The 13503-nt window shown below is 34.8% G+C and overlaps 1 protein-coding gene across 2 annotated transcripts; it reads left to right on the top strand.

Moving 5' to 3' along the window:
- The first annotated feature begins 605 nt into the window (after positions 1-605).
- On the top strand, positions 606-13248 carry TWF1 (twinfilin actin-binding protein 1). Of its 2 annotated transcripts, XM_011999543.1 has the most exons (10): positions 606-754; positions 2398-2475; positions 4513-4691; positions 6446-6541; positions 7463-7567; positions 8397-8417; positions 9161-9286; positions 9543-9693; positions 9875-9996; positions 11212-13248. In XM_011999543.1, exons 1-10 carry the CDS (start codon positions 628-630, stop codon positions 11380-11382), a joined length of 1176 nt encoding a protein of 391 aa, XP_011854933.1. In that variant the 5' UTR covers positions 606-627; the 3' UTR covers positions 11383-13248. The 2 variants fall into 2 exon arrangements, with proteins under 2 accessions (XP_011854933.1, XP_011854937.1); XM_011999547.1 differs by lacking the exon at positions 8397-8417.
- The last annotated feature ends 255 nt before the right edge of the window (positions 13249-13503 follow it).

Here is a 13503-nt window from a genome sequence, read left to right as displayed (position 1 = left end):
CCTAAAGCAGAGCAGGATTTGCAATGGTATAATCGACCACAGAAGGATACTCAAATCAGCTAATCTCTTAGCGGCTGTCTCTTTTTGGAGTGAAGAGAAAGATACAGTGAGTCTCTAAATGTGTCCAACTGAAAAGAAAAGTTAACAGTCTGAGATTAACTCAATTTAAAATCGTGGAAAAATTTGATGAAACGCAGTCTATAACATATTCTTTCAAAACAGTGGAGCAAGGAGAAGGCTCTTCTACACTAAACGGTATCGATTATAGGAAGAGTAAACCAAGAAAGATAATGTGCACATCTTTTTTAAGCTGAAAATGCCTATTTGGTAAAATGATCATTTCCGTTTTAAAACATCCCTTCGCTGAGGCAGCGAATGGCGGCGTCGGCGCGATCTTCAGAGGGTAGACGTCGGAGCACGGAGCTGCGTAGATTCTGCGGCATTTCCCCCCAGGGAGAAGCGGGAGAGGCGGCGGCAAGAGCAGAAGCAGGACCCCAAACAGAGAGCTAAGGTCGCAAGGCCGGGGGTTGTACTGCAGCCCGACTGCCAGGAAGGGCGGTGGGGCGGTCGGGGCGCTCGGGCACTCAGTCAATCTCACGGGGCGGGGCGGCCCCGGGTCGCGGGCGGATGACGCGCCGGGACCGGCGGAGGAGCAGCCACTTCCTGGGGCCGCCGGCCGGGGCCGCTCGCCGCACTCAGCGCCGGAGCCGGGAACTAGCGGCCGCCGCCATGTCCCACCAGACCGGCATCCAAGGTAACAGAGCCCGACGCGACCCGCAGGGAAGGGGCTCCCGGGAGGCTCGGAAGAGCCCGGAAGGCTGCAGGACGGGCAGGGCTGGAGTCTGGCCTGGACCTCCGGAAGTCGGTCTCGCGGGGCGAGCCGGGCCTCGGCGCCTCTCCGCGCTCCTGCTTGCCGGGCGCTCCCGGCCTGCGTCCTCCTCCAGCCCGGTTCCTGCTGCCGCCACGTTGCAGATGGACTCGAAATTCGGGGGAGCGAAGGAAATTGGCTTTCGAGGCGGCCTGGTTGAAGGGGGCGTGCCTTCCACCGTCCCCGACATTAGCCCAACTTTCCCCCTTTTGGTCAGGTAGGGAAGAGCTGGGACAGTGGAGGCGACTGGGGCTTCCCTACGCTGTCGAGAGCCAGGCGAGTTTTCCTTTTCATGATCCAAAGGAGAATATTACAGGACTTTGATTACGAAAAGAAACATGCCAGAATCTTTCTCACATCAGTAGGGGTGCTTCCCAAAACTCTCCCGCACTTTCTCCCCAAATAGGAAAGTGAGAGTTGTTCTGAGAAATCTCGAGTGTAGCGTGTTTGTGTTTTGATCTTTTTCCTAGGTACTCCCCAAGGGAAACTGATCTGTATAGTTGCATGTAATGCGTGCAGACAGTTCAATGTGCACTTATATCTGACCTTCATTATTTCCTGGTTTGAAATTGGGCAGCCTGGAGGTGCTCACCTCATCAAGAGTCAAATAATATATCCCCGGGTTACTCGCGATCACTTAACGAGTTCTAGTATAAACTCAAGCTTTTACTGTTAATAGCGAGTATTTCTCCCAGATGAACACTTAATTGTATGTTTTGTTCTTAAAGATTTTTGACACCACGCCACATACCCCCTGCATGCACGCAGAAGCAAAATAGTCTCAAATCTAAAAGCGTTGTTTTATTTATCCGCATTAATTTCGATATATAAATATGTCGTTATTGACTCTCATGCTTGAGGCTTATAGCAAGCACTACCTACTTACATAGTGGTTCTTGCTGCTAATAGACAACACAGGAACGAAATTAGAACGAAATCGAAGCTTTAATAGGAACACAAGCGTTAGTTATTAAATACATATTTATTCAATGATTTTAATCTAGCTTTTGAGAAATGCAAGTTAGAAAAAATAACCAGAATTAAGACTGAATGCATTTTACTGTCTTTTTCTTTAATCAAGTTAGGATATTTGATATTTACTGTTGTTTTTAACGGGAAAATACAGAAAGTGAATTGATGAAGGAGTGTCATAAGCTTGAAACTGAATTAGAGAATGAAAGCAGGTTTTCAATATTTTTCAAAGGAGCAATAAAAGTTTTTCAAAATTGTAATTTGCTCATTATTGGGTTTGAGTAACTTCAGTATATTCACCCCAGTGTTATTTCTGCACAGAATTATATAGCTAAAACAGATTAGAATTATTAACATACTTTTAAAATGCTAATATTTATATTTCTTAATTGTATACAGTCTTCATTATTTTATGCGGTAAAGTTTTATAATACTGATAATAAGGATGCTACATGCTCCAGATTTTTTCTTTGTGTTCTAATTAATTTTTTCAATATAGATAGGAAAGTATTTATATGTAAGTATAAAAAGTTTACTTTCTTTATCTTTTTCCACAGCGAGTGAAGATGTTAAAGAGATCTTTGCCAGAGCCAGAAATGGAAAGTACAGACTTCTGAAAATATCTATTGAAAATGGTTAGTTAAATATTTTAAAACATTTTTTGTTCCTGGATTAGTGGTGGCCGTTGTATTTTTAAACTTAGTGTGTGTTCTCAGTGATTTGAACTATTAATTAATGTGAAGCAAGTTCAAATCTTCCTTTACAGTAACTTGGATTCCTCATATTTTGTGCAGGTCCCTGTGGGCCCCTGATTTCCTTCTGAATTATGTGACTATCAGGGAAACAGAAAGATGTTTTTTGATGTGACTTCTTCCTCTTTTACTTTTTGTGTCTTAGTTTCTGCACCACAGTCCATTTCTAATGTCAGTGCTTCCATCTCTGGAATGGAAATCACTAAACAGGTGATTATCAAAAAAAAAAAAAAAAAGTTACTTGTGAATTATTCAATAAAGTTTGTTTTTAAATACAAACAAAGGATTTCAAACTCCCATTTACTCCATTTGATTGCAACCTTTGCTACAGAAATGATTATTACCCTTTCTTGTTTTGGGAAAGTTCTGAGAATATAACAAACTACAAATTGATTCTTTAAAAATAATTCTGTAAACAGGGAATCTGGTTGAGTGGGAGAATCTTTTAAATCAGGCAGATTTGAATTTGGACAATTACTACTATTATAGCTACTCAGTCACAAATGAATATGTTAAAATATTCCAGCGGCCTAATTTCTTAAATATCTGAAAATATTTTGCTTTGGAAAAGTAACTTGTTCTTTCACAAACTGGAAGTAAATCTAATTTGTTTTCTGTTTTCTGCTTATGTATTAAAAGTACCAGAATAGTTGGTAAAATATGCATTTGTTTACATATAACATTCAATAGGAATATATGTATATTGTAAAACAACATATTTTAAAAATACTGAGGTAAAATTTTTAATACCATCACTTCCTAAGTGACTAGTTAAGGATCTAAAATGGAAAAGTTAATCTAACTAGCATCTCTACAGAAGGAAAATGGCACTACTTCCTAAATTATTATTTTCTGGTTTTACTTTTTTGTTTTGTGAAAAGTTTTAGATAAGGAAAATTCCAAAGACTAAAATTGTATCATAAATATCTGTATCTCCCCTTTATTAATAACTGCTAACATTTTATCATATTTACTTCAAGCATTTTAGAAAATTCAGTGTTTTTGTGGTATAAGAGCATCCCCTTTAAACAGTTTTGCTTCTGACCTCATTCCCCTGGGGCAACTGCAGTTAGGAGTTCTGATATTTGTGCAGTCTCTTTTTACGTATATCCCTAAACAGCATATAGTGCTCTTTGAGTTCACGTAAACTGCATGATACCATCTTATTCTGTATCTTTCCTTTTTCTGAAAATGTTACATTTGCAATTAGTTTTGATAGCTCAATAATTGATTTTAAATCTGAACAGAATGTTATATGACTATGCCACACATTATTTTTCCATTCTCTTATTGATGAACATTGAGGCTATTTCCAGTCTTCATTGTTACTGTATAGTGCTGCAGTGAACACCTTTGTATTTATGTGTAAGAGTTTCTGTATGCATAGTAGATTCACAACTTTACTTGATTCTGCCGAATAGCATTTCAAAGTGGCCATACCAGTGTATGCATCTAGGCAAATGTTTAAATCTGTAGCATTATGGCCAAATAAATAGGAGTTAAACCTGGTTTTATTTAATATTTCTTACTGTACAATTCAATGTTAATGTCAGAAATTAAACTTTTGAATGGTAGTTTAAATGTATTTTGTTGATAACTTAAGCACAGACATTTTGGAAAGTAGAAATGTAACCACCCATTATTTGACCATTCAATTCAACTGTTATGATCATTTTTATATGTTTCTTTCTTAGGCTGTGTATATTTTAAAAATTTTAACCATGTTCATAAAAAGTTATCAGTTTTTATAATACTCTGTATCATAATTACTTTCTATGCTGCCACATTTTTCTTTTCAACTTTTCGATGTGAATAATAGTAACTGGGAAATGACTATATATTTATTTTTCTAGTCTTCATCACACTACCACTTGATATTTCAAACCATTTACCTATCTTTCTAAAAATAATTTTTCATAGAACAACTTGTGATTGGATCATATAGTCAGCCTTCAGATTCCTGGGATAAGGATTATGATTCCTTTGTTTTACCCCTGTTGGAGGACAAACAACCGTGCTATATATTATTCAGGTTAGATTCTCAGAATGCCCAGGGATATGAATGGATATTCATTGCATGGTCTCCAGATCATTCTCATGTAAGTAACTTTTTTATAGTTTGTTTAACATTAAATGCTAGAAAGATGTTTTTGAAATTTCTAGGTCAAATAAAGGTTAAAAAGCAATAATTATTTCCCATAGAAGGGAATGATCATGAGGAAAATCCTAGGATTTATAATATAGAATCAGGAATAATGTGCTCAAATTTGGGAGTTATGCCATTGAAATCAAAATAATTATTATTGATTTAAGACTTAAAAATTTGTGGCAATGGCAATTTTTTCTTTCTTTTTTTTTTTTTTTAAAGCAGAATGTCACTCTGTCGTCCAGACCAGAGTGCAGTGGTGCAATCTTGGCTCACTGCAACCTCTGCCTCCCAGGCTCAAGTGATTTTCCCACCTCAGCCTCTTGAGTAGCTGGGATTACAGGCATGTGTCACACCATACCCGGCTAATTTTTATATTTTTAGTAGAGATGGAGTTTCACCATGTTGCCCAGGCTGGTCTTAAACTCATGGCCTTAAGTGATCCACCCACCTCGGCCTCCCAAAGTGCTGGGATTACAGGCATGAGCCACTGTGTCCAACCTAATTTGTGGCAATTTTAAAATGACTCCATGGGCCTCTGAAAAATGAAACTGCCTGGCCCTGAGAGTAATAATTGTAATAAATCTGAGAACTAATTGAACATAATATTAAATTTTGTTAGTATTATACATCTATTAATCACTACCATTGAAGTGATGGGCCTGCATACAAACAAGTATTTTAGGAAAGCTGGTAGTAGATTGACTAAATAGAACAATAGACTAGACAGAATTAATATATGAACATGGCCCAATATTTGAAAAATTAATTTGAATTTTTCTTATTAAAAAATAATTATTTTTAAAGTTATCTAGATATTGTTCTCAAAAGATCATCCCATTCCTGTTTAATTCCCCATGTTCTATCTGAAAGAAATACTGGATTTGACCATGTAGGATTATGAAATTATTTGTTAATTGGTAGTTACCTTTGGTAGCTTTCCATAGATACTAGTTGACTCTTTAATTTTTTTTCCATCTTTGTGTCCCACCTAGAATGGTGTGTGCCATCAGTAAGCCATGAATTTTGATTCTTAACAACTTAATTCGTAATATTTGATACAGCTTTGAGAAGAATGTCACTATCAAAGTGACTTCATTTCAGTTTTCCTCATATTTTAATTTTTTTATTCTTGAACTCATGAGTTTGCAAAATAAAGAATTTAAACAATTTATATTTTTTTCAACTTTAAAATGTGGCCAGGCACGGTGGCTCATGCCTGTAATCCCTAAACTTTGGGAAGCTGAGGCGGGTGGATCACCAGAGGTCAGGAGTTTGAGACCAGCCTGACCAACATGGTGAAACCCCGTCTGTACTAAAAATACAAAAAATTAGCCGGGCGTGGTGGTGCACACCTGTAATCCCACCTACTCAGGAGGCTGAGGCAGGAGAATCACTTGAACCTGGGAGGCGGAGGTTGCAGTGAACTGAGATCGTGCCATTACACTCCAGCCTGGGCAACAAGAGCAAATCTGCACCTCAAAAAACAAAAAAAGTGACATTGTAAATTGAAGTCTATCCTAATAGCCATTGAATAGTTTAGATGCCCATGTTAATGATGGTTATATATTTTAGCATATTATAGTGGGTGGACTTCAGCTCAGTTTTATTTTTAATATGATTTAGGATATTAATACATTCAAAATGTGCTTTCTTTTGTAATGTTTTCATTTATTAACTTCTAAGTAAACTTTCACAACTGAATAGGTTCGTCAAAAAATGTTGTATGCAGCAACAAGAGCAACTCTGAAGAAGGAATTTGGAGGTGGCCACATTAAAGATGAAGTATTTGGAACAGTAAAGGTATTATATTTTTATGTGGATTCTATATGTTGCAATTAAAATGATTAAAGAAGAACTCCTAGGTAGTGGGTAATTGATATGAATTCAGATGGATAATCTGAAAACATGAGAATAAGAGAAATACTATATTTCATATGATATAAAAGTTACCTGATGTAACTTTGAGTTTATTCATTTGTATCTGTTTGACATTGACAATAAGTGTATTGAAACATACTGATTCTTCTAATGTACATGGTAAATATATGTATTTACATGTATATACACAAATTGAAACACTGAAATATATTTTTGAACTTTTTTGTTTGTTTAGAGCTTTTCTGATTCAGGAAGTCATATAATGTAGTGGAAAGAGCACAAGACTAGATGGGAATATATTGCTGCTTCACCATTAATTGTGAAGTCGGCCGGTTTCTCAATTTCATGAGTCTCAGTCTTCTAAACCACAAAATTTTGATGATAGGTAGACCTCTTTGTAGTATTTTTTTCTTTTGACATGAAAACTATAATAGTTTTCCATGAATAATTACAAAGAAATTATATAAATCATTATAACATAGTATTCAGAATCTGAATATGTTGATTATTGGATAATCATTGGGCAGTTTTCCCCAGAAGGTTAATTACAGTTGTCCTATAGACTTAAAGGATGACCAGGTTCAGTATTTCACTTTGCCAGTATGAAACTCATACAAACTATTTAGTAATTATGAAACATCATATAAAATGAACAGTAGGTACTCCCGTTAAAAAGTTTTGAAACTTAAAATTGAGGATTAAAGTAAAAATATATTAAAATTCATAATGCTATTTATTTTAATTTAAAATCTTTTCTGTTAATGATTTTGCTTTTCCTAAAGTAACCTCACTGTCGTTTTAATTCTAGAGAATTACTGATTATAGTCTATTCTGTACTTGCAGGAAGATGTATCATTACATGGATATAAAAAATACTTGCTATCACAATCTTCCCCTGCCCCACTGACTGCAGCTGAGGAAGAATTACGACAGATTAAAATCAGTGAGGTAAGTTACAACTTCAAAGCCTTTGCACGATTTTAAGTGTTTGAAAATACCATATTTTTAATTAGTAGATGTGGGAGGTAACTAGAGATTAAAGAAGTTAGGTAGCTTAGGTGTATTCCGTTTCGTTTAGAGATAAGTCTGTGTGCTTAATGTCTTTTCAGAAAAGAAAAGTTAAAAATGAATATTAAACTTTATATGCATTTTATAAGTAGCTTAGAATATTAAACTTTATATCCATTTTATAAATAGCTTTTCCTGTAATCTTCCTGTCAGAATAGTAAATCTTCCTGTTGAAGTACAACTGTTGCAAACTTTGTACTTTGAATATTATATAGAGAAAAAGTGTGTTACCCATTTAGTGCAAAGAATATATCTAATAAGGTTGCCTGAAGCAGATTATTGTTTTGTTGGCTTTCTGGAGGGTCTACAAATTAAATTCTGTGAACTCTACTTGAATAGAGATATATATGGAAGATTATTATTTGAGTACCTGTTGAGCATATTTGAGTCAATAAATTTCAGCCATATTATTTTGTAGTTTATCATTATTTTTAATATGTTTTCTACAGCCATTCTAATATACTGGAATAACTACTGTATTTCTACTGGGACTTTACAGAAAAGAACAAGTGGCTGAAACCACTATTCATTAGCCTGAGTCACAGACTAATAGGAATCAGTCTGGAGAACGGTTGAATATCATTTAATATTAAACTGGTAGCAAGGATCTGTCATATGATTTTAATTCATGTTATTTGAGTAGGGCTTTTTATATGATTTTTTTTTTTTTTTTACAAGTTTGATAGTTTGTTTTATTCCTTGCACTCAGAGCCCAGAGGATCATTTTGGGGTATGCATTCGCATATGTTCTATGATGTTTTCATTAACTAATATCATTTATGCTGTAGAATCTCCATTCATTTTTTTAAAAGTAAAATTTCTATTGGACTTTCTGTTGCAACACTGCAAATGAGACGCTCTGCTAGCTATCATTTATCAAGTATAAAAATCTTAAACATGTGCATTGAATGCTTTCTTATCTTTCTCCTCTTCCAGTACATGCACACCATGTTCTTAGTAAAGAAATCTCTTAAGTCTGGAACTTCTGCAGTAGTATAACTTGTTGAGCTGTGTTATGTCTTTGTACACTGTTTGTACTTCCTTTCAATTCAGTGCATGGTGTTTGTGTTGCGTTTTCTGTCCAACAGAACAAAGTAAAGTTCTATACATATTGTATGTAGATTGTTGTTTATAAATTCTATCAAGTAAAATTTTATAACTAATAGTGTAATCTAAAGAGCTTGTGTAGCTCATTGAAATTGTGCCAAACCAAACATAAAAACAAACGCCCCCAAACCCCACTAATTTTGTACACTCATGCAAATGTTCACTTCCAACATTGTCATAAAGATGTGTCATGCACTCTGCATGTTGACAAAATGCTAGCAGGACCGTGAACAAATGTGAAAAATAATTTTAATTATAGGCTGGGCTAGGGTTGAATGATGCTATTTTATAGAGGTTGGGTTTTCTTATTTTTGCCATAGGATACTGCTAACTGCTAAACTTGTAAATTAAATCTGTCATACTTAGGTACAGACTGACGTGGGTGTGGACACTAAGCATCAAACACTACAAGGAGTAGCATTTCCCATTTCTCGAGAAGCCTTTCAGGCTTTGGAAAAATTGAATAACAGACAGCTCAATTATGTGCAGTTGGTAAGAGATGTATAATGATTATTAAGTGGCTGCTCTTTTTGGTAGTTTATGGCTCATATAGGGTTTATTTTTAATGTATTTTAAATTTTAAATATGCTTTCTGATTTCTAAAATTCATTTTGTAAATGTTTGTTGTGAAAAAGTCAAACAGTGCAGAACTAAGTTCCTCCTTTATCTCTTAGTCTTTTTATTACATGTTTTAACTTAATTTCCTTATATCTGGTTTTAATGAATATATTTTGTTTCTTATTGGCAGGAAATAGATATAAAAAATGAAATTATAATTTTGGCCAACACAACAAATACAGAACTAAAAGATTTGCCAAAGAGGATTCCCAAGGATTCAGCTCGTTACCATTTCTTTCTGTATAAACATTCCCATGAAGGAGACTATTTAGAGTCCATAGGTATATGATACATTGTTTTTAACACGTTACTTTCAGTTTGTTTATTAGTATATCAGCCCTATATGCTTACTTATTTCTTGCCCAGAGGGCTTAGCTGTAGTTTTATGAAGTTTATGTATGTAGTTTTATGAAGTTTATGTATTGATATGCTAATTATGTTTGTTATTATTTGAACTTACAGTTTTTATTTATTCAATGCCCGGATACACATGCAGTATAAGAGAGCGGATGCTGTATTCTAGCTGCAAGAGCCCTCTGCTAGAAATTGTAGAAAGACAACTACAAATGGATGTAATTAGAAAGGTAGCCATTTTAAAATCTTCAGTTTTTGCTAAATTTTTCTTTTCATTTCTATGTAGTTTCTGATGTATTGTGATTTATAAATGAAAATATTTATTTTTCTTGTTATCATCCTAAATCCTTAGGATCTCCTCTAAGTGCCTGGGGACTACCTATCATGATCCCCATCTCTATATATATCTGTACTTTCTAGTAAGCCACATGTGGCTATTTAACTTTAAATAAGATTTAAAGTTCTGTTTCTTAACTCCACTATCCTCATGTCAAATGCTCATTAGCTAAATGTGGTTACTGGCTACTTTATTGGTTAGTGCAGAATGTATAGGACATTTCCATCAGTGCAAAAAGTCCTATTGGACAGTGCTGCGAGAGCTACATACTTGTGATTATTTCTGGACTCCATATTAATAAGGAATTACAGTCTCCATTATGACTGTGAATAATGGGATGGTTGGGAGTCTTTCCAGTTTGGGGGAAGTAAGGAATAAGCATAAACATTTGAATTTTGGAAACTAAGCTACCAGTTTTCTTAATTTAATTTTCTTAAGTACAGATAGGGCATGGGGAAAGATATATATTCTTGAGCCCTTAAACTCATACGAATACAGGTCCTTAAAAACTACCAGTGTTTTTAGGTTCTGAACCCTTCGTGCTTTTTAAGTTCCTAAGAATCAATCACTTTATCATGGGTAGCACCTTCTATAGCAGGGATCAGCTGACTTTTTCTACAAAGGACCAAATAGTAAGTAAAGGCTTTGCCAGGCCACATATAATCTCTGTCACATATTGTTGTTTAACAACCCTTAAAAAATGTAAAACAATCTTACCTTGGGCAAGATTTGGCCTTTGGGCCATGGTTTGTTTACCTCTCTTGTAGAGGGCTTTCAAGTGACCCAAGTGATGAAAGGGCCATGAGTAAATGTTCCTTGAATAAATAGTGTATCACAGCAACTTGAGAATATAGTGGTGGCTTCTACTTTTAAATATTATTTAAACTGGAGCAGTAAGAAAGAACCAAGAAGGAAGTGAATGTAGCTGATTATATATTCAAGCAATTTAGCCCCTTCCCCCAAAAGAAGAAAGTGAAACTGTTTACATATGGTCCTTGATTCTGCCTTACTGGAATGGGTATTATTTGTGAGCATTCATATACCTGAAAACCAGCTTGTTGCTTGTATTAGGTTTTGAATGTTGTGCTTCTAATTTTATCTTTTACAGATTGAGATAGACAATGGGGATGAGTTGACTGCAGACTTCCTTTATGAAGAAGTACATCCCAAGCAGCATGCACACAAGCAAAGTTTTGCAAAACCAAAAGGTCCTGCAGGAAAAAGAGGAATTCGAAGACTAATTAGGGGCCCAGCAGAAACTGAAGCTACTACTGATTAAAGTCATCACATTAAACATTGCAATACTAGTTTTTTAAAAGTCCAGCTTTTAGTACAGGAGAACTGAAATCATTCCATGTTGATATAAAGTGGGAAAAAAAATTGTACTTTTTGGAAAATGGCACTTTTCACTTCTGTGTGTTTTTAAAATTAATGTTATAGAAAACTCATGATTTCTACTTTTGAGTTAAAGCTAGAAAAGGGTTCAACATAGTGTTTAATTTTGTCACACTGTTTTCATAGTGTTGATTCCACACTACAAATACTTCTTAAAATTTTATACAGTTGGGCCAGTTCTAGAAAGTCTGATGTCTCAAAGGGTAAACTTCCTACTTTCTTGTGGGACAGAAAGACCTTAAAGTATTCATACTACTTAATGAATATGTTAAGGACCAGGCTAGAGTATTTTCTAAGCTGGAAACTTAGTATGTCTTGGAAAAGGCCGGAAGTTGCTTACTCTGAGTAGCTGTGCTAGCTCTGTCAGACTGTAGGATCATGTCTGCAATTTTTAGAAATAGTGCTTTACATTGCAGCAGTCTTTTATATTTGACTTTTTTTTAATAGCATTAAAATTGCAGATCAGCTCACTCTGAAACTTTAAGGGTACTAGATATTTTCTATACGGCAGGATTTCTGATGACATTGAAAGACTTTAAACAGCCTTAGTAAATTATCTTTCTAATGCTCTGTGAGGCCAAAAATTTATGTTCAGATTGAAATTTAAATTAATATCATCAAAAGGAAACAAAAAATGTTGAGTTTTAAAAATCAGGATTGACTTTTTTCTCCAAAACCATACATTTATAGGCAAATTGTGTTCTTTATCACTTCTGAGCAAATACTCAGATTTAAAATGACTTTAAAGTCCTGGTACTCAACAGGCTAACACAGATAAACACCTTAATAATCTCAGTTAATACTGTATTTCAAAACACATTTAACTGTTTTCTAATGCTTTGCATTATCAGTTACAACCTAGAGAGATTTTGAGCCTCATATTTCTTTGATACTTGAAATGGAGCTAGAACACTTCATGTTTAATCTGTTAAACCTGCTGCAAGAGCCATAACTTTGAGGCATTTTCTAAATGAAATGTGGGGATCCAGGATTTGTAATTTCTTGATCTAAACTTTATGCTGCGTAAATCAATTATCAGAAATGCACATTTTATAGTGTGAAGCACTCATTTCTAAACCTTATTATCTAAGGTAATATATGCACCTTTCAGAAATTTGTGTTCGAGTAAGTAAAGCATATTAGAATAATTATGGGTTGACAGATTTTTAAAATAGAATTTAGAGTATTTGTGTGGGGTTTTGTTTGTTTACAAATAATCAGACTGTAATATTTAAACATGCAGAATAACTGACAATGTTGCACTTGTTTACTAAAGATATAAGTTGTTCCATGGGTGTACATGTAGACAGACATACATACACCCAAATTATTGCATTAAGCATCCTGGAGCTGTGTTGCAGACCATAGCTGAAGCTGGTATTTTCGGTCAGGAAGACTACCTGTCATGAAGGTATAAAATAATTTAGAAGTGAATGTTTTTCTGTACCATCTATGTGCAATTATACTCCAAATTCCACTACACTACATTAAAACAAATGGACATTCCAGAATATAGATGTGATTATAGTCTTAAACTGATTATTACTAAACCAATGATTGCTGAAAATCAGTGATGCATTTGTTATAGAGTATAACTCATCGTTTACAGTATGTTTTAGTTGGCATTATCATATCTAGATGGTGAATAACGTATTCCCAATAAATTTATATAGCAGTGAAGAATTACATGCCTTCTGGTGGACATTTTATAAGTGCATTTTATATCACAATAAAAATTTTTTCTCTTTAAGTTGTGTATGTTCTGTTGGTTTTTCTACTGTACTTTTTTGTAATGTTTGTGTAATTTTGCATAACTCAGTACCTGGTGTTAGGTTAGAAATCCCATTCATTTATTTGTTAGTCTGCCTAAGTCCAAAAAGGATTTTAAGTAGCTTTAAACCTAGGCAAGGATAATTGTGACTACAGAGTGCTTAGATTAAAAATTTGCCACTGTTGTAGCAATAGTAAAAATGCCATGAGTTACTCATTTTCTGTGATAGAAGCA

Source organism: Mandrillus leucophaeus, unplaced genomic scaffold (assembly GCF_000951045.1).
Source record: "Mandrillus leucophaeus isolate KB7577 unplaced genomic scaffold, Mleu.le_1.0 Scaffold1167, whole genome shotgun sequence".
NCBI classification, from domain to species: domain Eukaryota; kingdom Metazoa; phylum Chordata; class Mammalia; order Primates; family Cercopithecidae; genus Mandrillus; species Mandrillus leucophaeus.
The sequence above is the reverse complement of the archived record's forward strand: the minus strand, read 5'-3'. Positions and strand labels throughout refer to the sequence as shown.

What these genes read in the sequence shown, in the direction of transcription:
- TWF1 (XM_011999543.1), top strand. Translation starts at nt 628, where the DNA reads ATGACGCGCCGGGACCGGCGGAGGAGCAGCCACTTCCTGGGGCCGCCG. An exon ending in GGTCTCCAGATCATTCTCAT is followed by an intron (nt 4,692 to 6,445) that starts GTAAGTAACTTT and finishes ACAACTGAATAG; the next exon opens with GTTCGTCAAAAAATGTTGTA. An exon ending in GACAGATTAAAATCAGTGAG is followed by an intron (nt 7,568 to 8,396) that starts GTAAGTTACAAC and finishes CCTTGCACTCAG; the next exon opens with AGCCCAGAGGATCATTTTGG.